The 27,767-nt window shown below is 44.1% G+C and overlaps 1 protein-coding gene across 2 annotated transcripts in view; it reads left to right on the top strand.

Annotated features, from left to right (window-relative positions):
• The window catches only part of MVB12B (multivesicular body subunit 12B), a 96,324-nt gene that overhangs the window by 35,485 nt on the left and 33,072 nt on the right, over window positions 1-27,767 (top strand). For both annotated transcript variants that reach the window (XM_065418885.1, XM_065418884.1), the window contains exon 7: window positions 12,207-12,304. In XM_065418885.1, the coding sequence (XP_065274957.1) occupies window positions 12,207-12,304 (98 nt within the window). The remainder of the gene's footprint in view (window positions 1-12,206; window positions 12,305-27,767) is intronic.

Raw genomic sequence — 27,767 nt, 5'->3', positions numbered from 1 at the left:
GGACTGGTGTGGAGACGTGGAGCCTTTCGCTTCTAGGTCCCTGGTGCAAATTTAGCCCAGTCACTGCTTGGCAGAAGTTTGTTAGCAGGGGGCCTCAGTCTGGTCCCTGGTGGACGATTACAGAAACCACCAGCAGAGGTCCCCTGTGTAGGCAGCTTCAGCCGAGAGGCCACGGATCAACTGGGTTGTGAAGGCTGAATTTTCTTCTTGGGGTGGGGTGTGCAGCACAGTGGAAGGGCAACGGGGATAGGGGAGGGGGAGCATGCCCTGCTGCTAACCTGCAGTTCCTGTTCTGCCAATAAAGGACTTCAGTCCATGGGGCTGCTCTCACCAGTGAATGGTGAGTATGCAAGTTCACTGGGAAAATCCTGCAGGTTTAATACCTGATGGTGTTGTAGGGGGTGAGTAGGCTGGAATGCCAGAACGCAAGCTATCGTTACAGCTAATTAATCAGAGACCTGTAGCAATGCCGAGGAAATGAACGTTGTAACTTCCTAGCAGTGGGTTTGCAGCCTCCTCCAGCCTGCATGCCTTTTCCTCTTTGCTTGGAATACAGACACAGTCTGTGCCACTGAATGCTTCACGTTGTAATGAAATACAGAGCTGGTGTGGGTGTTCTACCAGGAGAGCTCGGTCTGGTTTTGGTAAAAGAGTGGCAAGTATTTAATGTAAATTCTTGGAATAGGAGCAGCATGTGTGACTTTTCCTCCCATGCTACTGATTATATTTTGAATAGTTGAGTTGCTTTCTCATAGCAAAAGTACATGTTTTGTTCATATTCCCCTGCACATAACTGAGTTTGTGACAAGGATTTCCGGCAGAGGGGTCTGTTGATTTTTAATTGATTTGTTTTATTGATGGCATTTGAACTGTGGCATGTAGCTTGAAAGGTGATTAACATTTGGCTTTCTGTAGGGAAATTATAATATACAGGGATGGGAGTCAATAATATGCTACCAGTGGATGTGGTACATCGGAGAACTAAACTCAGTGTAATACTGAGCCAGTCTCTCCCGCGCAAAGATGAATTGAATGGAAGAGGAAAGACTTTAACTGTTCCTAATCTTTTTTTTTTTTAAGTATCAACACACATTATTTAGAGGTAACAATATCTGATTCTCTTTCATGCACTTCAAACCCATTTTCTGAGCTTATCTAGCTTATCAAACATGAGCTCATATATTCTTTGAGCCAAAGGTTCAAATCACATTTATTGTGACAATACGGGGGAATATACTCAGTCTTTTATTAACCAACTTATTCTAAAAACATGTCAAGTTGAGGGTGGGGCCAAGAGTAAGAGAGCAGGTGTGCTCAGTTGGGATTTGTTGGAAGACGAAGACCTGCGGGGTTGATGAGATGAGAACGCGAGAGACTGAACACTTCCAGGAGGAAGCATTTTCCATAGCCCCACTCGGTGGCACAGTAGGAAGTGCATTGTAAAGAAGTGCATCTGTGATCGGTGTACCCCCCATTGCATAAGAAATATGTTGAGAACAGTTTGCATGAGCAGAGGATGGGAAGGCAGGTTGACATACGGCCATTTAGGGATTGTTTCCCGTTAAAGGCTTGTTATGAAACTTGCACTAACCCTGCATGACTTGCATCCGGCTCTGCCACATGAAGTGCAAAAAATGGGTTAAAGTCCAGTGTGTGTTAGTGGTAGATGGTGATTAGGAAGAAATGTTGAAACAGTCTGAACAGTTCCTAGCCCGAGAATCCCCAAAGCAGCTGAGAAAGAGAAACATTAACTACAGTTAAGAGAAGTTTGATTTAATCAGCTCGTTTTGAGGGTGGAGGGAGAAATATTAGGGAGTACGCAGACTGAAGACGCTTCAGTCTTCTCAGTATTGTTTTTCTTTAGAGAACGTTCTTCCTAAAGGCACTGTGGCGTCATTTGGGATCATTGAATACAGCTTGTGGTATTCATGCAAAGGAGCTGTGTGCTTAGTTGTTAAATAAGCCCTTTTGGGGAATTGGGAGTTTGTTTCTAGAAATGCGGTGGTGTCTGCTAGTTAATATAATCTCTGCCACTGTGGATCCAATTGTGCTTTCACCCTGAAGTATGTGAGGGTATGTTCAGGGAGTAGCTGTTTCCATCAATCACTTTCACCATTTTTACTTTTCTCCAAAACATTTCTAGAGTTTATTGGTTTTAGACTCTCATTAGTTACTATTTAAAGGCCTGGCGGTGCTCTTCCTGGAGGTGCCTGTGTATGATTTCTTGGGGAAATGGCCTTGTAAACGTCGAGCATTTGTTTAAAAGGCTTGGTGGGAATGAGACTGCTGTTTCTAGTGATTTGGGGCCTGATCCTACAGTGCCCATTGAAGCAATGGAAGTCTTTGCATTGACTTCAATGGCTTTGGATCAGGCCCCATATTCTCCTCTTCAAACAGACTCATGGTGTATTTTGCACACAGAAGTGTTTCGTTCTGAGAGAGGCTTGTGAATTTGGGCTTTGTTATTTTAAGACTGATTTGATAGCATTTAAAATCTTCACTATGGAAGCTTACGGTGCATAATTTGATCTTTTGAGTATTTCTGCGGTTTGCTCCTTCCTGCTCCCCCCCCGAACCCAGTTTCATTTTCCGTAGAATTGAAAACTACTAATTCTAGAGATGAAGGATGTGGAAAGCTGTGCACACTTCCCATTGCAGCCTCCAGAGACACCAGACTGTTCATCTAACACAACAACTTCATAAACCCTTCATATTTACAGGCTGAGGTCTAAGCACTTTCATGCAGTCCTCAACTTACAAGACTTGACTGGGCTCCAGCTCAGACTTTCAAGTTGGGTAAATTAAACTCAGAGAGTTGGTGGGATTTGTTTTTTCTTCTCCCTGTTTGGCAGCTGTTATATTCTGCTTGTTACTAAACAAATCCTCCAGATAGAGCAAGCGGTAAGAGCTACACTCTGCAGTGAGCCCTGTAGTTTGGATTGGGGCTTTCGTACACTAGACCAGGCACTCCCTGTTGTGACTCTCTATTTTTGTTCCATTTACTCCTGTTTAGAAGTGATTATTTTAGTTTGAGGAAAATAATCGTGACTCTAGTGTCCCGTGTACTCAGCGTGCAGGTGTGAGCAGAAGCGAGGTCATGCTGAATAAAGATGCATTGTGCCAGCACTGTGGGCGTGTGCCTCTCCCCCTTGCCCAGCTGTGAGAGAGTGGCGGGTAAATCTACAATTGAGTGGAAAGAATCACTCACTCCCTTCTCCGCTCTCTCATACACCCCCAACGCTCAGTGATTTTTTTGAGAAATAGGATATTTTAGCAGTTTGGAATGAGATGAAATACTTACCAGGCCCATATGTTGCTTGTTTTAGGCAAAAGGTCAGTGAGGTTTTAGAAAGTATTTAAATATTTGGGTTTATATGATTAGACTAGATTGTCTGGAATGAAGGCCGTTCCCTAGGTAATTCTCAGCCTTCCAGTCTTTGTTTCTCACTGCAGCTCTTTCGCCTGTGAGGTAGGTGTTGTAGCATTGCAGTGCTCACGTGCAAGAAAAGTTAAGGGCTGTGAATAAATATCGTAGATGTGATTTTTGGATACTGTGGAAATCTGCTTTCGTGTTTTCTGTAAACTGTAACTTGAGACATGTATCCTGAGACGCAAGCACTTGCTTAAGGACTCCTTTGACTTCTAGCCATGCGGCATGCACACGTATTTTTAAGGGCGCACTCTTTCCCAGTCCATATGCTGGGCTTGAAACTATTCTCTTGTGGGGGGATTTTTAGCTTTTGTAGCCTAGTGTACAATGGCAGTGTCCTGCATTGGGAATGAGGTGAGAACTTTTGGTAACAGTCATTGAACGCGGAAGATGATGCAGTTTTATTTGGCAGTATTTCTGTGTGGCTCTACAAATTTTGCATCACAATTCTTATGTGCATATAAAATAAATGATGGAAGTGCACACGGCACCCCAAAGCGCAGCACTGCTCCTAGTTAGTGTTACACAACACAGTTTTAGTTTACTAAATAGCATGAGTCAGTGTTCTGTATCTTGACTGACTTCTATACCATGTTGCACCTGATCTGATTGGAAGCTAAAGTCACCATTGTGATATTTTGGATTGAATTCTGAAGCTTCCTTTGCTCTCTGGCATTTCCCCTTACAAACCTTTGTTACTTTTTATAAGTATTTGCTCCCTAACTTCAGAAGCAATTCCTCACCTTCTTGCAGACTGTCATTAATAATTGTTGTTTGGAAGTGTTGGGCATCCCCTGGTCTGTTTGTGGGAGTGCCTCTAAAATACGTATCTGAAAACTGGCCATAATATGTGCATTACACACACACACACACACACACACACACACACACACACACACACACACACACACACACACACACACACACCTCTCTCTCTTGATGGGCTCTGGCGACTTTGCCTATCACGTGCCATTTTTGTTGCTGCTGTTTGTTGAATCGTTCCAAGAGTTTAATGAGTAAAAGAGCAGCTGAAGTAGAGAGTGGTTAAATCAAACCTGCTCTGAATTGTTGTTGTTGTTTGATACCACCATGGATTGTTCTGGAATTGTCAATATTTAATTGTTTGAGAAAATGTTTTTCCAGAATCTGTGCATCTTAGTGCCCATGTTAAATCGAGCTGGTTTCACGTGCCAACGTTCAAGAGAATGGTTTTGAAAGCCTGATTCCCAGTCTCAATGAAGTATGCATTCCTCACTCTCCAAAGTCCATCTTGTCACTTTAGTAATATGGAGGTGGGGGGCGATTTTTTTTGGTGCGTGTGTGTACAGATGCTGAAGAAAAATAATTGGCATTCATGTATGTTAGTGTGAGTTGCCGTTCCTTAATATAAGAGTTTCCACTAAAGTACTAATAATTACTGTTAATATCTTTCAGTGGAAACTTTCAGAGTAAACGAGCAATGGTTGAAACAGTATTTAATGGCATGCTGCTGGCATGATAAGAATGCAAATAAGCGTTATTAGCCTAATGATTTTGCTGTCGCCATGGCTGTGCGGCAACACTGTTGTGAATATGTCATGCAGCACCCGTGAATTTGGAAAGTGTGTCAAAACACAAGTTCAATTAGTTTGCTCTAATTGTGGCTCTAGAGAGTTAGTAACTATATCACTCCTCATTAAAAGAGATTTTCTTATATGGATTAATGTAACATGCAAAGGAAAGTTTCAGAATTCCAGAGAGGAGCTGGCTTCTGCAAAGAGGGAGGCCGTAGGTTGTACAGGCTCTGCAGCCCTGACTGCGCGCCGTGCACTGCCGCCTTAGCTTGAGGAGCCCTGAGACTGGTGCAAAGCGCAGGTTTGAGAGCCTCTGAGATCTCTCTCCCCACATAGGGAGGAGAGAGACGGAACAGGGGCAGTGAAGGGTCCCTAACTCAGGAATCCCAGGTCCTTCCCTCGGGACACTAGTTCTGCTGGCTAAGCATGATTTGCACCCTGCTGAGCCCCTAGGGCAGGGGTCGGCAACCTACGGCACGCGTGCCAAAAGTGGCACGCGAGCTGATTTTTACTGGCACACTGCTGCCAGCCGGGGTCCCGGCTGCTGGCCCCGCTCAGCCCGCTGCCTGCCTGGGTGAACGGAATCCTAGGCCGGCAGCAGGCTGAGCGGGGCTGACAGCCAGGACCCCGGCTGGCAGGAGCCAGCGGCCGGAACCCCAGACCGGCAGTGGGCTGAGCGGCTCAGCGCGCTACCGGTCTGCGGTTCCGTCCGCCAGCCCCTGCCAGCCAAGTCCCTGCCGCCGGCCCCGCTCAGCCTGCTGCCAGTCTGGGGTTCTGTCAAGGCCCCTGTAAATGCAAAATTTATTACTGGCACGCGAAACCTTAAATTACTGAAGACTTGGCACACCATTTCTCAAAGGTTTCCGACCCCTGCCCTAGGGTGTCTGCTCCCAGCACAAATTCTCACTAGCTCCATTCGAGCTAGCGTGCTAACAATGCCAGGTTGTGGCAAGGTCAGTGGCATGGGCTAGCCACCCAAGTCCAAGCCCACCTGACCCCCTAGCTCCAAGCTCAGGTGGCTAGCCCAAGCCGCTGCCTGTGCCACAACATCCACACTGCTGCTGTTAGTGCACTAGCTCGAGCGGAGCTAGCACGAGTTTGTCTCCCCACATTGGGCCTCGCGCCTCCCAGCTGCAGTGTAGACGTCTCTTATGAGCCAAGAGCAGACATAGTTTGACACTTCAGTGTAGAGCTTGCTACACAGCAGCAGCTGGTGCTGACAGTGGCTGTCCCCACCCCCCTCCACCCCCCGTGTCCTAGAGCAATGCTCCGACAGGAGCTCCTGTCGCGTGAATGTTCAGCTGAGTCTGCATTCTTGCCCTGAGGGTGAGTCGCAGCGCTGGCTCCATTGGCAAGCCTGTGGCTGTGTTCTCCAGACAGTGCAGAACTGCCAGCACCACTGCTGACCACCAGCATTACTGCCTCCCTCTCTGACACACGCAGCAGTGCAGCCAGGGCTCAGGAAATCTACACTGGATATTAGCAGCTGGTGAACTGCACTGCCCCGTCTCCAACCTCCCTTTGCGAGGCACAACTACTGAGAGGAAGGCTGAAAGGGTCAGGTGCTGCCCTAGGACTCGGGAGACCAGGGTTCAGTTCCCTGGCCCAACACAGGCTTTGTGAGTGACCTTGGGCAAATCAAAGAAAGTTAGAAGCCTAAAAACCTTTGAGGAGCTGGGCCATAGTATCTCTGGGCCTCAGTTTCCCATCTGTCTCCTCCCCTGTCTGGGGGTAACCGCACCTTCTAGCCTCACCGAGGTGCTAGGCAGATGAACACGTTAAAAGACTGTTAGGTGCTGAGATACTGTGGTAACGGGGCCGTGTAAGTGCCGGGCATGTGCCCGAGACACATTGTGCATGCGCTAAGAAGGAGGAGTGTCTGGGAGATGGATAGAGAATGCAGTGCCGGACCTGAGCCGCCCCTTTACTTGATGTCTCTTGTAGCACATGCAGAAGCCATAGACTGAGCACAGACTTCAGCGTCTCTTCTCCGCGAGCCGCTCTCTGCCTTTGACAGGGCAGATCGCACATTGCTCCCATGTGTTGTGTACGAGATTTAGCAAGAACGGGTGAGGCAGCTCCAAACTGGCACCAGCACCTCACCCCTGGGACATTCCGGAGGGGCCAGTCTGTCCCCTCCTCTTCTTAAAATCTGCACGAAACCCCTGGCAGGGGTCACAAGAGCCACAGACTCCAATGCCACCAGTGTGCTGAGGATACCCAGCTTAATGTCCCCGGCCTCTCTCAGAGCAGAGTCTGCCTGCAAGAGATCAGCAGCCGGATGGCACGTAGCTGGCCCCAGCTGACTGCGGAAGGGGTTGCTGACAGAAAGGGGCAAACACTAGAGGAGATGGGCAGAGAAATGTCTGCACAGCCTGTCTCCCACCCACCCCACATCCCCTGCCAGGACATCTGCACTCCAGGCTTCAAGGGAGTGTGAAGCCGGGGAGGGGGAGTCTCTCTGACTCATCCCTGGTGGCAACTGCTGCAAGAAACTCCTGTGCTAAACTGAGCATTTACCCATTGATCTGCTAGGACCTATCTGCCAAGAGTGGGCTCCCCACTCCCTTTGCCGAAGGGCATTTAACAATCACAGCAACACAGACCCCAGTTGTGCACTACAAGGGAGCCCATGTCCATAGTCAGGCTCTGCATGAAGGAAACTCTCGACATCTCAATAAAAGTCCGAGCCCTCTAGATTAACATGAATGGAGTTCAAGAAACCTCCTTCAGTCTGGCGTCTCCGAATAGGACCCACAGTATGTTAAGTGCCCGCAGAGCTTTCCGCCTGTATTTCTAATAAAGGGATTATACCTAATTCCTGTTCTGCTGTCTGAACATGCTCTTCCTTCCTGGGAGTGCGGTGCAAGTTCTTCAGCTCACAGGTGAGCAGCCACTAATGGGTTAAAGTCTAATTGTTTAAATCTTCTAGGCTTTCCTCCCAGTTCTGTGATAATTTGATGAAGAACTTCACCCTAATTAAATATTCAAATGAGGAATAAGTGTCAATATGGCTTCCCATTGCCTGGAATGATGATTAATTGTATTCAAAACTCTAGTGGCCACTGTAATCTAAACCAAACCGTTGTTCTTGATTATTTCTGCAACACATTTGCCATGTTTTTGTTTTAAAATTTAAACTAGTAATTGATTTGCCATATGCTACAGAGCTGCACGTGCTTTCACGATATGTGTTTAGGAACTTGGGGAGTTTGTAATTGGGATTTTCTTGCTTTTTTCAATGGCAGCCTATTTTTTTTCCTTCTACAATGCAAAATGATTTGGCTTTCACAACCCATAAGGAAAATTCATTATGCAATCAAGTTAGTAGGTATGAGTTATATTGATCCTGGCCAAATGTTTGCATTAATTTAAAATAAATTAGACTGTGTTTCCCTCCTGCCCCCCCTCGTGTCACATTTTTTTAAATTAGAATTTAAAGTTCTGATCTTGCACTAGAAATGGCACTATCTCCCATCCTGTGGTCTTGAAACTCCATTTCCTCCTTGGAGAGGCCCTTAAATACTCCAGTCCCTGCACCAAGTTTTATTCTAAATGACGAAATCCCATTTGGCTATCAGAAAGAATGGATGTTCACAATAGAGCTGAGTGAACAAGGGAGAGAGAATCCAAAAACATTTGTATGTATTTGAAAACCTCCTCCTATTAGACAGTGCCCATGATTCAGTATTATTAAATTAATACCCCACTAACATTTGAGGTGCCATCACTGCACATGGACATGTGAAAAGAAAGTTATGGGCTTGAATGCTGACCAAAAGCAAGTTTCAAATTGTAGGTTCAGTTTTAATATTCATAATTTATTCATCATAGGTGTGGCTGAGTGCTCTAGGTTCAGAGTTTAACTTTGGTGTATTTAAGATTAAGAATAAACTGGAGATGGTGCTGAAATATAAGCCAAGAGCTGGATATGTGCTTCTCTACCGCCACAGTCAAGTGTACGTGAGCTGAGTCTGTTTGAGTCAGAGCAATTCATTTTAATTACGTTGGTGGAAGGTACACACCATCTTAGCATATGGCACTTATGAAACCTGGTGCTTGGTGTGAATTGCCAGGAAATTGTGGTGATAGTCGGGTACTTTGTTCATTGGGTATGTCCCAACCCAAGGATTGAATGAAATGTTTATTTGAAAGCTCTTGGGCATGTGGAAGTTCACGATCTCAACAACTTATAATTTGCTTACACAATGTACACTATGAATTACTCTGGTAGACCCATTGTTTTTAGCCCGGTTGGTTGCTAAGGGTATGTCTTCACTACCCGCCGTATCGGCGGGTAGCAATCGATTTATCCGGGATCGATATATCGCGTCTCGTTAAGACGCGATATATCGATCCCCGAACGCGCTCACCGTCGACTCCGGAACTCCACCAGAGCGAGCAGCGGTAGCGCAGTCGACGGGGGAGCCGCGGCCGTCGATCCCGTGCCGTGTGGACCCCAGGTAATTCGATCCAAGATACTTCGACTTCAGCTACGCGAATAGCTGAAGTTGCGTATCTTGGATCGATCCCCCCCCCAGTGTAGACCAGCCCTAAGAGATGCATGTCCTGCCTCTGGAGTGTGGGCTGGCTCTGTCTTCTTTTGAGGTCCTTTGCTGAAGAGTACTCTCCCCATGGGGAAGATCCAGCATTTCTGTCGACAGACGATGTTAATCTCTGGTGACTTCCATGCGCTCTGTACTCCTGATTTCATCAGGCTACAGTAAGCCTTTAAATTATGTTGCTCAGAGACGTGCCCTTTGGAGGTCTAACTTATTTTCTCCTTGTGAATCTCCCATTGGGATTACTGTTTATGCATGTGGAAGAAGAGAACAGACCCCAACATAAACAAGAGACATTCAGGCATCCCTCACTGTTAATTGTCTGGATGACTCATCAGTAAATTCCTGGATAATTTCATTAAAAACGGAAGGAAAAGTACATAACGCATGGAAGTGGTGTAACTGGGCTGGGGCTGGGGCTGGCAAAAAGCCCCACCTGGGCAGAGTTTTCAATAGAAAACTGTTGGCTAAATTTGAAAACGTTTTCACATGGCCTTTTTGGTTATTTGTTTTAATGTTTACTTGGAAATAGGTTTGGAAGTACACACTGATTCAAAGCAATGTTATCCCCAAGGTTCGCAACCATTATCGTTGTTTTAAAAGCTGTTTCTCTGGTTTGTAGGAGTGTGTCCTGTTTTTAAAGGTAGCTGTTTTCCAACAAATATTTAATAAATAAAAATTCCTTGGCCTGGAAAACAAGCCAGACATTCTCTGCTGGAAAGTACGTGATGCTTTTTTTTTTCTTTTTTCTTTCTAAATATTGCATTTGTGATGGGGAAAGCACTAACTTGTTTTCTGGCAAATGGGCACCGCAAAGTATCTTCCCTTGTTTATGTAGCTTTTAAATGTATGAAATGGACAGCTGCTGCCTCTTCCCTTCATGCTAGACTAAGTCTTTGCTGTGAAGAGAGAAGCATCTTCATTACATGTGGCAACTGGGTCCAGAAGATTAATGATAACATTTAATAAAAATTCACACAGACCTAGAATCAGCAGTAGAAAATATAGATTTAAATTAAAAAGGAAAAGCTTGAATCTCCCATCAAAGTATATAAATCTATAGCTAGCAAATATCATCTCCTAATAAAATGTATTCCGTAATTGAAGGGCTTTGGATGAAGCTGTCTCTCCAGTTTAGTTTAGTGACCACATTAATTGAATCAAGTACAAAGACTGGTTTAGGGGACAAAATAAAATTTTCTTCTGCATTCACTTAGACGTATCAGGTGGCAGGAGAAATTGTGAAACTGACCTTTTCGTATTCCACCCAAGGATAGTAAATTGGAGAGTTGGTCAGTTTGCCATTAATAGAGGAGGCCTGGATGGTAGTACGATCCAGCACAGGATTATGAAGCAGATGTCATGGGGCCATGATTCCCTGCCTGGTTTCTTGAACAGGGAGTGCAAGGAGCCACAAGGAGCATGGAACCTAGAAACTTACCCTCGTGAGTTAGTGGCTGTCAGGTTGAGGTTGAGGTTTTTTCCCTGTTGCCGAACAGCTGGTGTGAATAATCACACCCCCAGACTCCAGATTTTGAAAATCAACTGCTTGCAAATGACCACAAGACAGAGCTTGCGTTTCTGGCCTTGGTACCTACTGGTACTGGGGCTCCCTGAGCATCACTTCCAGCTCCTGGCCTGTGGCAGACGGGGGTTCTGGGAAGCTTGCCTGCATTCTCTAGCCCACTCTCTATGCCATTCCCTACAGCATGTGCGGTTTTCTTTTAATAGTTCATAAATGCTGAGCTATTGAAATGGTCCCGGCTTCATTTCTGCAGGCTTGTTTTATTTACAGCATGTGCTGAAGTTAAGGCTTAACTAAAGTTTTTAAAATATGGGGGGAGGGAAAGAGCCTGGCGTTGCTGCCCCTACAGCCATGTGCAGCTCTGCGGAGCATTTTCCTGGGCAGGGTTTAGTTGCTCTCTCAAGGGCAGTATGGAAAGGGTGAGGTGGAAAATGCTGCTGCCCCTCTCTGAGTGTGGGGCTGGAGGAAACCACCTCGTACATTTGGGTTCTGTTTGGAGCAATCAAGCCTGAGCTGCTGAGGGGAGGATGCAGTGGGCTGTCAAGTTTAAAAAACATCTGCCCAGGGAGTGTGTTTGTGAATGCAGCAAGGTCGCAGTGCTTTACCTTACAGATAAATCCAGACCCACAGTTATAATAGACATCCACTGACTGCTTGAAAGATACACATTTAACTCCTTCAGTGCCTGCCTGTAGACTGTTAGTACTGTATCATGGGGACACTTCTGTAAGGTCAAGGTGATGCTCATGAAAAACTGACAGCTGCCCCATGCCCCTGCCACGCTGCTCTCGGGGGTGAGTGGGTGGCTGGGTCTCCGTAGCAGAGTCGCACCTTGCTCTCTTTGCTGCAGCTGCCCGTGAAGGTGCCAGCGCTGGGCTCCTCGCCCACTGGGAGCTGGACTGAGATGCCAACACATTTCACTTTAGCTGCTGAACAAGTTGGGTAATAATGACCGAGTCACCAGTTCTGTCACTTTCCTGTGATTTGGGTCCACTCTGCCTTTTGCAGGCAGCATTGCAGTTGCTGTTTACCACTTGAGCTCACAGGAATTATCATCAGTTTAAGGAATGGGGTGATAGCAGCATCTTCTCCTGCTCTGTAATAATGTCATCTCCATTCTCCCCTCTCTTCACTAGGCACATATCTCTGACGCTTCCCGCGAGCTTTCGAGGCAAAAGTAACAACTCCCGACTCGACTTTGAACACCAGCACTCAAATTTATATGCCATATCAGGTAAGCTAGTGCATGCAGTAATGACTCTTTTATACTGTGCTCTGTCAGTTTAATCAGAAAGTCTAACCAAATAGAGCAGTCCTGACTGCAGAAAAAGGAAAGAGGTGTGGGATCCATGCACTGGACTTCTAAGATTTCTGTCACTCAAGCATCAGAAACATGTGGGATGCGAAATAGTTCCAGAGGATGTTCAGGCACAACTGTTACTAACAGTGAGTGTCATTGTTCACTGGAAACAATGGAGCCAGGTGGGAGTATGGGTGCCAGAAGTGGGATTTCTAGGTAGTTTTTGTCAGTCTAACACCTCTGCTTATCTTTCTTCCTGTCCCCTTTGCCCTGATCCTTACCTTACCTCACCTCTCCTTATTTACCTCCTAAAACCCATCTCTTCTTTCCATACTTACAGGACACTTCTATCAGTGTGATAAGTCTGGTTTCCGCATAGATACTGCTCCTGTTTCTTCCCACCCCCACCCAAAAAACAAACAAACCCACCACATACGAAGTAAAAATAAAATAACCGAACTCCTGCAGAGACTGTGTTGTGTGCGGGCATGGCACAGAATTTCCTTACCGCCTCTGGGATAAACCAAAAACTAGACATTGTTTGGTTTTAAGGGTTTTGTTACTTTTAGAACCTCTCTAGCATTATTATTATTATTTTTTGCCTACTTTATTTCCCTCCATTATCTGCAAACTCCAGAGTGGCCTTAATCTCACTCTCTTCAGGAGCATTGAGGCCTTTCACGATCTTTCCCCAGATTTCTTGGATATTGGAGGAGAGAGACACACCAGAATCCCATGCACCAACCCTACATGTAATGCTGAGCACATGTTGACTCTTTATTCAGAAAATGGCACTATTTGCCATCTGGGGCAGCCCTACACATACTAGAGCTAGTCAAAAGTCTCCAAATTTCAATGTGGAAAAAAAGTCAATGAATATTTTTCCTGATTTTTTTTCCTTACACTAGCTTTAGTGTGCATGTTAATGAAAGAACAATTAAAATACATATGTAAGTACCATGAGCAGGAACGAGACCATGGATGTGTATAAATGAAAATAACCAGCCAGCACAGCATATCTTGGTTCCTGCACACAATCCGTGTCGGTACTGGGCCTAAAGCTCGGCCCGTGCTGACACCTATGCAAACCCATTTCAGGAGGACTTTTGTCTACAGATTCTTTATTTCTGTGGTTTGTTTGAGCCAAAAAGAACACAAAAACGGCCATACTGGGTCAGACCATTGGTCCATCCAGCCCAGCATCCTGTCTTCTGACAGTGGCCAGTGCCAGATGCTTCAGAGGGAACGAACAGAACAGGCAGTCATCGAGTGATCCAGCCCCCGTCATCCAGTCCCAGCTTCTGGCAGTTGGAGGTTTAGAGACACCTAGAGCATGGGGTTGCATCTCTGACCATCTTGGCTAATAGCCATTGATGGGCCTATCCTCCATGAAATTATCTAATTGGTTTTTGAGCCCAGTTATACTTTTGCCCTTCACATCATTCCCTGGCAACCCAGCTTGACTCTCAGATACCAGGCTGGAATTGCATGGCTGCAGCTAGGAGATTGTGAGGGGAGTTTTTATAAATATAAAATCTCACAGAGCCAGTCACTGTGCAGCCAAGAGCAGTGTAGTCTGGAAGCCATTTGCAGTCCACAGCAATAATAAATGTAGTGGTCCTACAAACTACTGAATAATGTTATGTATTATGTGCCAAGATGGCATTCTTTATGTTAACTATCTACATACAGGGGTGGGTGTGTGCATGTGTGTGTGTTTGTGTGTGTGTGTAAACACACACATAAAATCATATCCTGCACTAACAGCTACAGTTCAGAATAATATCAGACTTAAATGATTTTCTCAAAGTGCTTTTCCCTAGACTAATTTCAGGCCTTTAAAACTGTTGTGGTAGCCTTGGTGAAAAGCTAATTACCCTTAGCGTTCCCTTAGTTGTGTCACTTTCACAAAAGGAGGAAAATATCTGGCTTTAAAATTTATTGTGCCAAAATCTGGCCAGGAAATTGGCTGCCTCACTAGATTATGGTGGATTTACAGGTCTGATTGGGACCCCAGGAAAACCAGCCATGAAGTCAGTGGGTGTAAGATAGAGTAGGTAGTGCTTGCGCATCCTAAGGGAGGAAAAAGTGGCAAACCTGTGCCATCCACAGGATCTTTCTGTTAATGGTGAGTGACACTTCTAACATAGGAACATGGCATTAATTCATGTACCATAATCAAATGGTTATTTAAAAGGTAATCTCTCACTAAAACTGCAGCTTCAGATTCCTGAATATGTGGAATATAACAATGGCATAATTCATGTCAGGACTGGTTTTTCTCATTACTCTTCTGCCCTGATAGATTTGGCTATGTAAGGGAAAGCATGTTCTTGTGCTCATATCACATAGTTCTAGGGGGAGAAAGGGAAGGTCATGAGTTCTCACTTGCTGACACCTCATGAGCCCAACAGGCGCACGCAGGCAGAGAAGCAATATTTCTGCCTGAAAGCTGCTGGAGAGACCCCTTGGTAGTAGGAATTCCTAGGGACTGCTGCTTCCGGCAGCAGAACGAGCTTGGAAAGATGACCTATTTTATACAGATCCTGAATATTTCACCAGATGTTTACAGGCAAAGTGCAAAACAAGCCTATAAAACCAGGCAAAGCAATAGGCCTCAATGTTTGCACAAGTTTCAATCAAAGTATGTAACTTTTTTTTCTGACTGCCAGTCCTCCTCCAGGCATATTGTAATACAAGCTGCAGTGCTTCCATCTGTTGTAATGGCTATTGCAGCTGTGAAACATTTCCATAGAAAAGGTCTAGTAATGTGAAACATCCTGTGCATTGGCAGGAATCTTTGTTTGCCTGCTGACCATTGCTGCCTTTTCAGCAGCCTTGATTAGGTGCTGTCTGTGACAATTCCCTCCCTGTGCTTTACATTATAAAGGTACGTTTAGCATCACGACACAGTGGTAGCCATTCAAAAATTTCCTGTTCTATGTAATTTGCAGTCAGTCGGTTTTATCTACAGTGCAGCGTTAGTGTCTTGCTCAGGTCTATGGTAACAGGAAACTTACGAATGTACACACCTAATTCCTCTGCTGGGGTCTAGATTTGCACAGGTAGGATACTGATTGTGCCCTGCTGCAGGTCTTGCTCTCGCTCCTTGCAGTGTAAGAGCTCGTGGCTAAGGAGAGACCGCAGTAGATACTGGCAACGAAGCAGAGTCCTTCAAAGGGGAATGGCTGGAACTGTTGAGTGGGAATCAAAATGGACTGAAAATCAAGGCTGGCCTGGGAGGGAGCTTACGGAGCCTGGATGTTTTACTGGGCCAGGTCAGCGTTCGATTAGAAGGAAATACTGTCCCCCCAGCTGCTTATTGGGGTTGTGCAAATGCAGCCTCCCGCTTTGGTGCTGTTTCCACATGCTGGTAGCTGCTGTGTGCCAGGCTCTCCCTGGATCCCCGTGCTATTGAGGAGCAGAGCAGTGTGCTGCAGTGTTTGAGACGGTCCAACACCTTTCACTGGCAGTCTGAGTCCTCACCAGTCGCTAACTTCGTAGCGTTCCCGACCTGCACACACGTGAGCCCGACTCCCTGTTTCTTTTCAGTTGGTTAAAGGTAATTCTGTAACTGTTTACAGGTAGCTGCATTGTTCCTTCAAGACTCTTGGGACTATCAGAAATGTAGCTACAGTATCTGGACAATTTAGTGGGTCCAAATATTGCTTTGCTAAACAGTCAATGGGACAGTGGCAGATAGGCATCGGTGAAATCTGCTGCCTCTCTGCCTACCTGTTAGCTCAAAAATGCCTTGTGAAAGGGACAATAACAGGGCTTTCCCCTGAACCACAAAGCCAAGGAAATTCTGAATTAGCCATGTTCCATATTCTCCCAGTGCAGGGTTCTGGCATTGGCTTGTGATATTCCCAGACCTAAAACTTCATTCAGGATGATTATCAGTAAATAAAGTATTAAAAAAAAAAAAAACACTTGCAAGAAAATTGTAATGAGCAAAGACACCACAACTAAAAGCCAGGAAAGTCGGATTGCTTTCTGTCATAGTGTCATGGTTTTCCTTTAGCATAATCCCAGACTGATTTTACCTTTCTGTCCCATTCTCTCTCTTGCAGCCCTGAGTGACACATTGTGTTGATGATTTGTCATTACCAGGCAGTCAGTTATTTAAAAGTGCCTAGTTTATAAAGGGTTAGGGATTTACTAAGCACCTCCCAAGTGTGGCTTTGCCTGCTGCATCATGATTGTTACCTAAAATATATAACGAAAGCTAGCAGAGTGGTGGAAGGGAGATGCAATGTCCTTTCGCAGGTTAAGCTAGTCTCTAACCACTAGGGCTCCCTTTGCAGCGTCTAGTGCTGGCCACTGTGGGAGACCATGTACTGGGCCAGATGGCCCTTGGGACTGATCCAGTCTGCAGTCCCTGTGTTCCTATCCAATAATTTGACATTTGCACCTCTGAAAGCTTGCTTACTGCATCTTTCGTAACGACCAGTTACTCAGGTGAAAGCCTAGAACCGCAGTGTGGTACAGTGGGCCTTTGCTGCCTTTGGTAGTTCCAGTTCGTGTGGCGTTAGCAGCGCCTCCAGAACGTTGGCTAGGAACTGCTGTGGGAAAGTTAGATTGCCTAGAGAGAAATCCTCCAGGAGGATGGAGCCGGCGGGTTGGGCTGTACTTTCGTTTTCCAGCCCCCTGCAGAGGCCAGCTTACATGGGATACTGCTGATTTCTGCAAGCTCCTGTTTATGCTGCTGACGGAGCGGTGCTGGCTCGCTGTCTGGCTCTCACTGAAATGGGAGTTGTTCTTGTCACACAATTCTGACATCATCCTAGGAAAGCAAAAGCAATTCCAAATAATTAATGATTTTTAAATATCTGCTTCCCTCCCATTGCAATTTTAATTTAGTCCTCATTTAAATAGCAAGCAGGTGGGCAGTTAATCAATTTCATAATCTGTATAATTATCTCCGTCACCCCTATTGATAATTTCAGCCAATTGGTATAGATTTTTTTTTAAAGGAGGGTGGAAAGGAATCTGTGTCTGTTTCACCAACGAGGATAAAAAAGAGCACATGTGGTGCATGTTCTGAAGGTATCTAGCCAGGCCCTGCCCTCAGATGGTGTAAGTTGGCATGACAACATTGGATCTGGCCATTGTGTCTGTAATAATTAAATGACTCCAGATCTGTAATTAAGGTGAAAATAGAGCTGAAAGTTGTTGGTTGATCTTTGGACATTTTCACTCTCAGCAATTAAATGCTGGGTGGCAGAAAAACATAAAAAAAGATTCTTGATTGCAAGTTAGAGCAATAAATAAGTTAATCTTTAAGATTTGCTGTATGTAGAAAAATATGGCGCCAAATCTGTAATGCTGCTCGGGGGGTTCCTTGTACATAGCTCTGGTGCAGGATCAGGGCCTCTGTCTGGAATCACTTTGTTCTTCTTCACACAGAAGATGTTTTTTCCCCGCCATGTCACATCCCAGGACTGGAGCACCTGTTTTTATAGCCAGGATTATTTATGACTGGATCTGCAAAGGGTCTCGTGCTGTTGAGAGCATGGCACCAAACAGCGGATCGAGTTTTATTATACGTGTTCAAATGGCCACCCATTAGGACAGGGAATGCCTCATTCCAGACAGACCCATCGACAAATGCTGCTCAGTATTTTACAACATAGTCCTTTTTCATGGCCTTCAATTTAATTAAGATGTTGTTGTGACTACATATTGCCTTCATTTCAGACCTCAGCATCCCTGAGCATATTGCTTTGGCTTATCAAAGCCACAAGGACAGAGAGAGAGAGCCCTCTCATGCAGCCACAGATAATAGCATACAGGGAAAATTCCTGAATGAGGTGAAAAATTATTTATAATAATGGTGCTCAAATAGAGGGGAAATAAGTCATTTTAAGGGTATATAAATTTGTATGATAGTGTACAAACAGCCATAGCTTGCCTTGTCTCACCATCTATCCCTGCGAAGAATGAGAACAGCATCTAGCATAAAGAAAAATATAATAAGAAAACTAAGAAATGAATGGGCAGGGCTGGAGGATTGATCGCCCGGTGTATTTGTATATCCTGATGTAAAAGGTGCTGCTGACAGGTGGCCAGGTTTTCTCTGTATAAAACCATGTGTGTGCTGTCAGGGCCATGCAAGCAGCCTTGTTTCGATTGATGAATTGCCTGCTTTCTTGATTAAACCTTCCGTCACTTAAGAAACAAAGAGCCTGTGTTTGGATGGCAGAGTGGGACATGTCACAAAAATCTGTCTGCTTTACCTTTGTGCAGATGTTGGGCACAGACTGTAACATGTATTATTAAAATGAATGTGGCATTTACTGTGCATTATTTCTTTCCTGGGAGAAAGGACCTGTAAATTATATGCTAATAATAAGCTTTAACCCTTTCAGAAAGTAAGAGATTTAAGAGTGCAAATATTCCTGCAGTCTTCGCTAATTGGATGTGCTTTAATACCACTGGAGCGATCTCCGTGAAGTTAATAAACAGTGTGTTTCAGGCCAATATGCTGATGCCCCTTGGGGATCTTGCCTCCAATAAGTTTTCTGCTGTGTAAGTGCCACTGAAACATAAACCTTTTGAATTACAAGATACACCCCAGAAAGCCCTCTTCAAATTCTGATTAGAGACGGACGACATCTGCCTGCTCAAAGAGAGGCCTGTGGTGGGGCAGGTTAGAGTCAGCCCTGCATAGGACACACAGTGCTATCTGTTTTAGGAGCTTGGCATCCTGCTGCACAAATTGCACCAGCTTTTAAAAACTCCTACCATTCAGTCCCTGAGGAGCAGAGGTTGGCATGGGAGAATGGCAGTGTATTGTGCCACTAGCCAATGGCTGACCTGGCAAAGCCACATTCTGTCAATTATTTGTGATTTCTGAGAAATAATTTGCTGTATATTTGGGCAGTTCAACAGGACACGTAATCATAGCTAGTGATCTCTCAGCTAATCCAGCCATGGCAAAGTCACCTCTGGTGAAAATGACTGCATAGGATCATCATTTATATTTTATGTGAAATTCCTCTATAGGCAACTTCTGAATCACATTTCACACAAGCTCAGTTTGTACATAACACTGTGTCATGCACCCAGATGGAAATTTATTTATATATGTATTTATATATTAGATATATTTGTACATCACCCTGTGCCACACACCAGATGGATCTTCATTAAGCAATGCTTGTAGCTTTTGGGGTTTGAACACCTGCTATCATGGTGTCCGTATAAAGACAGTATTATGCAAAATGTGGTGGACACTCTGCACAGGAGCCATCAGAATGTGCATATCATGTAGCCAAAGTCCCTTTATGTCCTTCTCAAATTCACACAAACTTATAGAGATCACTGCAGCTGATTTTACCTCAGCCAAAACTCTGGTTTCAGTGAGTGAAATCCTGCTCTTGTAGATCTTTTGTTTAGAAGAAATCTTCAGGTACCATGTTGATGATGATTCACCTTGGACACAGCTGAGTTTGATGCTCTTGAAGGATAAAATATGAGAACTGCTGGTTGTGGAAAGGCAGCAGAAAAAGGCAAAGAGCACTTTGATACATTGTTGGTCAGATAATTTCTAAAGAGCACTTGCCAGCTGTCATCCCTAAACAATTTATATATTTCGGTGCGTGTCCTTTAAAACAGATTAAGTTGATGTCATTGTGGCAGCCACGTGGAGGGTGTCTGTGATGGTGTTAGTCCATCACACAGAATCCAGAAGTGTGATGGCATCCTGCTGCACAAATTGCACCTACCATCAGTAGCAGTAAGGGAAGAAATTACTAAATAAACCTTTTTTAAAAAAAAAATAGGGATAAGAAATGGACACCATTGCTAAATTCTACATTTGCAGAAGGGTTTGATTTAGTTACAGATCCCCTAGAAATCCACCTCCATGGAGCCAGCATTAAAAGTATTTGGTAAGATTTATAACTAGATCCTTCAGAGTTCTGACATGCTGGGAGTTCACAACAAATCTTGATACCAGTTATTTGTTGCCTAGACCAAAACGTACACTTCAGAATGTTTTATGCAGCTGGAGCGTAATACCTGCATGTAAAGTGGGTTGCAACGAAGTACCAGTCAAATATACAGTATTTCCTTATTTTTTTCTGAACCCCACTTTTTCTTTCATTCCGGCTGTAATCCTGGAGCTAATTGCAGTTTTCTAAAAATGCCCATTTCTGTTCTTGAATACTTAGAGGTTTTTTGTTTTCTTTGTTTGGGGATTTTTTGGAGTGCCTGGGGAGGGCGGTTAACTGAAGATGAAGGTCTCAACCAGCTTAATGTAAAGGACATGCGGTCCTGTAGATCAGAGTAGAGATGGAATAGATCTGTCACTTCCCTGAAAAGAGGCTCGTTATTCTATAGATTTGTTTTACAATTGTCTATAAGAAAATGAATGACACAAGCTCTAGCAGAGCTGAAATCCTTGGTTAGGCAGAGAACTGTTTTCTGCATGCCTGACTTGTTTTATAGCCTCCGAGATCTAGCGAGCTCCCGGTAACGCAACATTCACAATTGGAAGGAAGCAGCTGCTCTTGCCATTTTTTGCCCTGTGCATCACCTGTAGGTGACCCATTTGGAAGGAGCCAAGTAATAGAGCCATGGTGGGTGTTTACAGTCTATGCTATGCCTGGTGTCTGTAGTGCTCACACAATCACTTGTGGGGTGTCTAGTTTCTCTGACTGAAATACAACATGTGAGAGGACAGTAAACACTCACTAGCACCAGATTCAACTGGCAAGACCGAGTGATGGTCACTAAAATCCTGACAAATCCAGGAAAAGGGAGCTTGTCCCAGCAGCTCTAGGAGGTGGGATATTGGCACTCCCCTTATGGCTAGCTTTGGTCCTTTTGGTGCTGGGATGCCTTTGGTTACTGCACCATCTGAATTCTTGAGACATCATACATGGCTGAGAAGGAGAGCAGAGCAAATTCTGCAAAAAATGTCCATAAAACTTAGTTCCAAAAAGGGCCTGGAGTTCCCTGCACTCTCCAGCATCCTCCTCATTCCATGATAGTCGTGAGTGACATTTTTGTTTGCAAAAACATCCTCATAATTCCATGTGGGCCCTCTCTGGGAATGATTGTGGACCGATAAGCCGTACATTCGCGTAGCAGAAACAACTCTCTGTGTCACTCAGGTGACTGCTCACCTTGCACAATTAGCAACTTACTGATAGCAAATTGTCAAAACAACCATCTCAGCAGACCGCGGGCCAGCAGCTCATGGGGTGACACATGTTCACATAAAGCATTCGCCAAGTCACTTCAAATGCCAAATGCATTGAAATTCGTAGGGCTGGAGTCTCCAGTCTACTAAGACCTGTTTGCACAGCACATGGCGGCCTTAAAGCAGCCAGAGATTCCACACGGGAAAAGTCCTCATTACAAGGGGAATCTGAGCTGCTGGAGAACTGGTAGAGTTAGCATAGACCCTTGCCGCTGGGGTCGGGGCAGGAGAGGGCACAGCAGGGGCAGGGGGGAGCTGAGCTCTGCTATGCCTGATTGTCTGCTGGAATAAGGGACTTTGCACCAGCACTGTGAGTTAGAGGAGGCACCTGCTGCCCTAGCGTACACCAAGGCTGAGCAGGCCTGAATCAGGGAGCTGCAGCTTGCTCCCTTCAGCTGCCCCGGCTCTGCACTCAGATGTAGAGGAGAACCAGGTCCTTAGTCTGCTCATAGCTCATTTGGAAACAGACCAAGGGGCTAACTTTGCCCAGTTGTTTGCTGTGAATTGCCCCCCCAGCTCTGCTGAGGATAGAGGGTAGCCAGTGAAGAGCTAACCCAGCTCTTCCAGCCTCCGTCTCTCTCTCAGGCTGTCCTTAGCTGGGGCAGGCGGATGGTCTCGCTTTGGCACCACGAAGACGCCCACACCCCACTCACTAACCAGAGTCAGATTCCGGAGCAAGAGCTGCAGTTATCTGGGCAGTGTCGTCCGGGTGTTTGCAGTAGGAAGAAGTTTGGAAGCTTCGATTCAGTGCTGTGGAGGGAAGAGAATACAATCAGATTTAGGTATAAGTGATAATCCCAACACAGCTCTACAACTGCGAGTGCCGGAGACAGCAAAGACATTGGAAACTCATCGTATTTATGATCTGGGGAACCATCGAAGCAAATGGATTCCTGAAATAAATGCCAAGTTCCTTTCCTGGCTGGATAATGGAGATCCTGGCAATGGGTAGCTATGAATTCCCTCTGCCAGGTGTGCTGCTGTTTATCGGGTTCTGGGAACACTTCAGGCATCGGTGGAACGTATGCGCTGAAGGAAAGAACAACCTTGGCATTACCACAGGAATCAGTCTGGCTCCAAGTGTTCAAAACTTTTTAAATCCAGTGATCTTTGAGTGAAACTGCTCAGATACCCCGGTGATGGGCAGCTTTTTAAAAGCTTGGATGGATGGATTGAGAGCTGGCCCCCTTTCTCTTCAGGAGGCATTGGAATGGAAATAAAGCATACCGGTCTAGAGGCATACAGGTCTGGAGTCCCTGCACAATAAAGTCACTGCCAGAGGCTGGGTTTTATTCTGCTCCTCACACTAGTCTGCTCCCACATGCCTTCATCCATTGTGAACAGTTTGACTTCCCACAGCCCATCTCTGTAACACTGCTCTGAGTGTGGCATCTGCCTTTTCTTCCTGAAACTCCTCTGAAAGGGTTTGCCAACCCATTGCCACAGAACGGCCGATTTGTAGAATAAAATCCCTAGAAACAGTGACTGCTTTGCTCTCTGTCAGTGCCCACTTTGGAATTGCTATTGGCTCAGAGGATTCGGGAGCTCGCTACATACATGACATTAAAAAAAAACTTCTTTTTAATTGGTTTTCCAGATTTAGAAAGAGAGGAAAATTAAATATTTCATTACATTTCAGCACCCTGTACTTTTTTTCCTTTTATAAAACGTCAGGTTATCCATGCCACAGTACTGCCACGCTCCTCGATATACATTTGCTTAAGGTATTGTATCTTTTATCTGCATATAATGAGGACAGACGTTTTAATCAGAGGTTAGTCATTTATTTTTGCAAACTATTGTTTTGATTCATCATTTTTGCAGATAATTAAATGGTTCACTTGGCACAGTGTGTCTGCTGTATTAAAACAGGTAATTTTGAAAAAAGAAAGATGCTATTTTTTGGATCACTGCACAAGAATTGCTTTTATCTTCATCTTTGAACATAGTTTCTGGTTGTTTTGCATTACCCTCTTATGTTCAAGTGTTTGAGTGCACTCTGCTCTCTAGAGGTGAGGCCCTGTGCTGCATTTTGACATCCCAGCTTTTGAACTCAATGCATCTCTCCAAGAAGAGAAGCAGAACCAAATTTAAATTTGTGGCACTGAATTTTAATCAGGAAGGTCAATAATAAGACTAGTTGTGACATTAACAGTATGGCTTGGGCTCTGCATTGAAACCTCACTGGGGCCAAGATTAAAGTCAGCCTCTGCTTTTGCCCTATTGCAATTTCCACCCTTTTGGATAGAGAGAGTCCTGGACAATCTTCAAGAGTGTAAAAGGTTCCATTTATTGCCAACAATTGGTGGAGGGAGGCCGAGGTCTTGTGTAAAAGGCTGCACATGCATATTTCAAAAAATAAAATAGTATTTATTTAGACAACGTATAGATATGTATTTAGTAGGAAATACGAGAGAGAGAGAGAGAGAGAGTGTGTCCTTCTAAAATCAGTTCTCCTATTGCATATGGTTTTCTATCTGCTTGCTGATGTGCAGTAATGTTCTGTGTCCTCCTTTTACAACAAGTAAGCAACACTCTAATCAGGTCAGTGACCAGCTGGTGAATGGTGGAGCTCCAAGGTGTGCTATTAACAATATTATTTTTCAAACATGTAGATTTTCTGGTTAATTCAGTGAAAAAGGAAGGGTTTTTTATGTCAAACAGCTACACTTTGGAGGCTCATTTTTGCTTAGTTATGCAAAACTGTAAAAGCCTTCGCTACAGCCCTGCTCCCTGTATGTTTCTCTCCGGAGCTATGTCTCAGCTAATGCACGAAGCCGCAGCTTTGGTGTGAGTGCACAACTACACTCCTAATGTCCATATCCATTCTTCCAGTATTTATAATGTCTTCAAGGGATTGCCTGCTTCTCTCTCTTTGTCCAGGGATTTATCTCGATACCATCCTAGGCAGTGTCTGATCACCTCATAAGCACTGACACACGGAAATAATAATAAGCTCCCTGTTCCTCCCAAGGTTGTGGGTTTATAAGGTTTGGTTGGAGGGAAAGCTAACTTGGAAAGGTGGGATTTTGCATTAAGTTCCGAAGGTGATGAGGTCCTTGGTCATTCTTGTATCTGGAGTCGAACACCAGTTCCTGCACTCGCATAAGCCTACCTCCGTTGACCAACAGGGCAGTTTTTCCAGTGCATCATAGTTACAATGAGACACAGGTGATGACCATGGAGGCAACTTGGACCCAGCCCGTGGAGGGCTCTGGTTGTTAGGACAGAGACCTTGACCTGGACTCTGCAGTCAGTGGGGAGGCAGCGCACCAGCGTGATGTGCTCACTGCAACTCATGTTGCTATGCAGACAGGCTGCTGCATCTTGTACGAGTTGCTGAAGGAGTGAAGCCTTCGAGAGGAGCTGCAGTGTATTTGTTTTACTTGTATGAGTACCATAGTTTAATTTTTTTTAATCGGAAGCTGCTGTGTAGTTTGGATATTTAAACAGTTATTAACCGAATGACAATTAACAGATTGCATAGACAGATTTTCTTTTGAAAACCTCTGAAATTGAGTACAGTTTGCAAAACTATCACGGCATAGTAATGACAATGAATTTTGATTTCCCGGAACTGATATTAGACTCCTTATTAAACTATGTGCATCTGCTTTTAATTTACTCCAAATAATTGGAAAATGCAATGAAGCTTTCCAATTAAAGCACGGCTTTATGCTGTTTAATAATACCCCCATAATATTATAGCTTATGAAGTGACAGGTGAGTTGGTGTATGAATAAAACATAAAGGCAGCAATAAGGGACAGAAAACCGGAGACAGTTGTTGGGGATTTTAAATGCTGGATGTAATTTGCATATATTAATCTCTTCTTTTCAGCCTTATCAGGCGTTCTTCAGTATTTGAAGTTAAAATAGCGTTGACAGGCGGGAGTACGCTTAGTTTTTTCAAGGATTTATTACTTGTATAATTTCTGATCTTTAATAAGCAGATATGACTGATCCTCATAGTTCTATAGAAATCAGTTAATTGTTCCAGATGGCGTGTACTGATTATGCAAAATTACTTTTCACACCATTTTTTTTTTGTGATAGAGTTTGGAGTAAAATTAAATTTTTTATAGCCTTCTTATCATGCTGTTTTACAGTGGTTTTTGCACAGAAGTTGAATTTAATCTACTCTATTACATTGACCAGCACAGTTACTCTAATGGAGCATTTTGTGATTTGACAAAGAATAATAGAGCACATTGCTCATTGTTCGTTACTGTGCTGCTAATAAAAAGGAGTTCCAGTGTAGAGAACCAGGCTGTTGTTTATGAAGAATGCATAATTCACACAGTTAAAAATGCAAAATTATTACAGGGAGATGTTCTCTCTCTTTTGGGTAGAAGATCTGGGCAGAACAAATGAAAATAGCCTTGTTGCTACAGATTTCACCTAATAAAGAAGGATTTTTTTTTAATGACTGGTGCAGTTAAATTGTGTGGGGGTTTTGTTAGGAGAAGCAGTCATCCGAGTGGCATGCTCTGAGCCCTACTGAGAGGTGTCAATGGTGGTGTTTTCCCTGATTAACGTAATCCGGATCACTCAATGGCATAATTTCATAATTGAAAAGCATTTATAAAGGTTGTTGGGTTTCATTTATCTAATTGAAAGCTGTTTATACAGAATAAACCACACACACAAACCCCCCTTGCTAATAAGGTTATTGTGATTCATTTTGAATGTTGACTAAACTGTCAGATTATCACGAAGAGCACGGCACGGCTTTCCCTTCAGAATCTGTGATACCGGCATACGCAGCAGGATTGCTGCCTCGGCACCCAGGTCTGCCTTTCCCTTTGGCCGGCTCTTCCAGGAGCAGGGGGGATGGAAGCAGGGCAGCAGGCTTCCCCCACGCAGCCGGCTGGTAATGCAGGTGGCTGTCCCCTCCCTGTGGAAGTTGGACAGCACCTAGGGAGGTGCCGTTTACCTTTACAACCCTGTCATCTGTCTAAAGTATCAAGTAGCGCAGCAGTTGTTCCAAAGCACGCGGTTCTCATTCATACTCACTCGTCTGCTGTAGTAGGTTTGTCAGAGAACAATGCCAGAGTCTGTTTAACTTTCTTGTTACTTTTCATTATTTGTCCTACGCTCTCACAGGCGGGACATGAACCTTTTCTTGTGGTGGCTCTGATCACCATGTTTTATATGAATCGCATTGACGTGGGTGGGCGGTAGCTGTTTTTTTCTCTCCATTTGACAAATTTTAGGGTGGTTGTTTCTTTGTTTTTGTGTTGTTTTAATTATCGTGCCTTCTACCAAAACAAACAGCCACATCAAGCAATGTTCTCTCAGCTCTGAGTCACTCTGCTCATTCACTTCTGGTATGGGCCAGCAGTGGGAGCAAACAGCATTGGTTTTTTGTGTGGCCTGAAAATAACATTGCTTTTTATTACACAGGCCAAATTTGGGCATAAAATCCTTAACTGTCACCTTTTAGACATTTATAAAAAGGCTGAAGGTATATTCATGGTTGGATTTAATGAATCTTACTAATCTTTGAAAAGTAAAACAGCAAATGTTTAAAAAATGTAGTTTATAGAATTTAATTTCCCAATTAAATTAGAGAATCAGGGATACAGGAAATGGACTTTAAAAGAGTGCTTATTTTTAACTCACTAAAAAAAGACAAGTAATTAACTCAGCTATTAAAAGGCTTAAAATTTCACTTGTCTCTCCTGCAACTGGAAAATTGTTTTGTATATAGCTATTATATATCGGATTAATGGTATAAATCAGAAATGATTAGAAAATATTTGTTCTAATGAAGTAATAATTTGATAGTAATGCTTTTCATCAGCATAGCTTAAGGCTACATTGAGTGGACAGACTTTATGTGGATTCTCTAATTTTAATCTTTAAAATGCTATCTAATGTCTCATTAAGACTTGCATATAATGTATCTTAAGTACAGTCATTAAATATAGTTTAGGGAGATTTATGTGCAGATATTGCTTAAAGATGTTTTAATAGGCCCATTTACTCTGATGATATTAATGATCTCTTAACACATATTAAGCTTCTAAAACTAGAGGTATGACTCTCACAGTGAACAAAACAACTTAGAATCTGCAAATGGATTGGACAATCCAAGAATGTTGCTTTTGTTGGTTATTTGTAATCGGTTCCTCAAATACTCTCTTGAATCTGTTTAACTCTTTCAGGGTCTGGCAGTGGTCTC

The sequence above is a fragment of the Emys orbicularis genome, chromosome 18, assembly GCF_028017835.1.
Source record: "Emys orbicularis isolate rEmyOrb1 chromosome 18, rEmyOrb1.hap1, whole genome shotgun sequence".
Classification (NCBI taxonomy): Eukaryota; Metazoa; Chordata; order Testudines; family Emydidae; genus Emys; species Emys orbicularis.
This window is presented reverse-complemented; position numbering and strand designations above follow the sequence as displayed.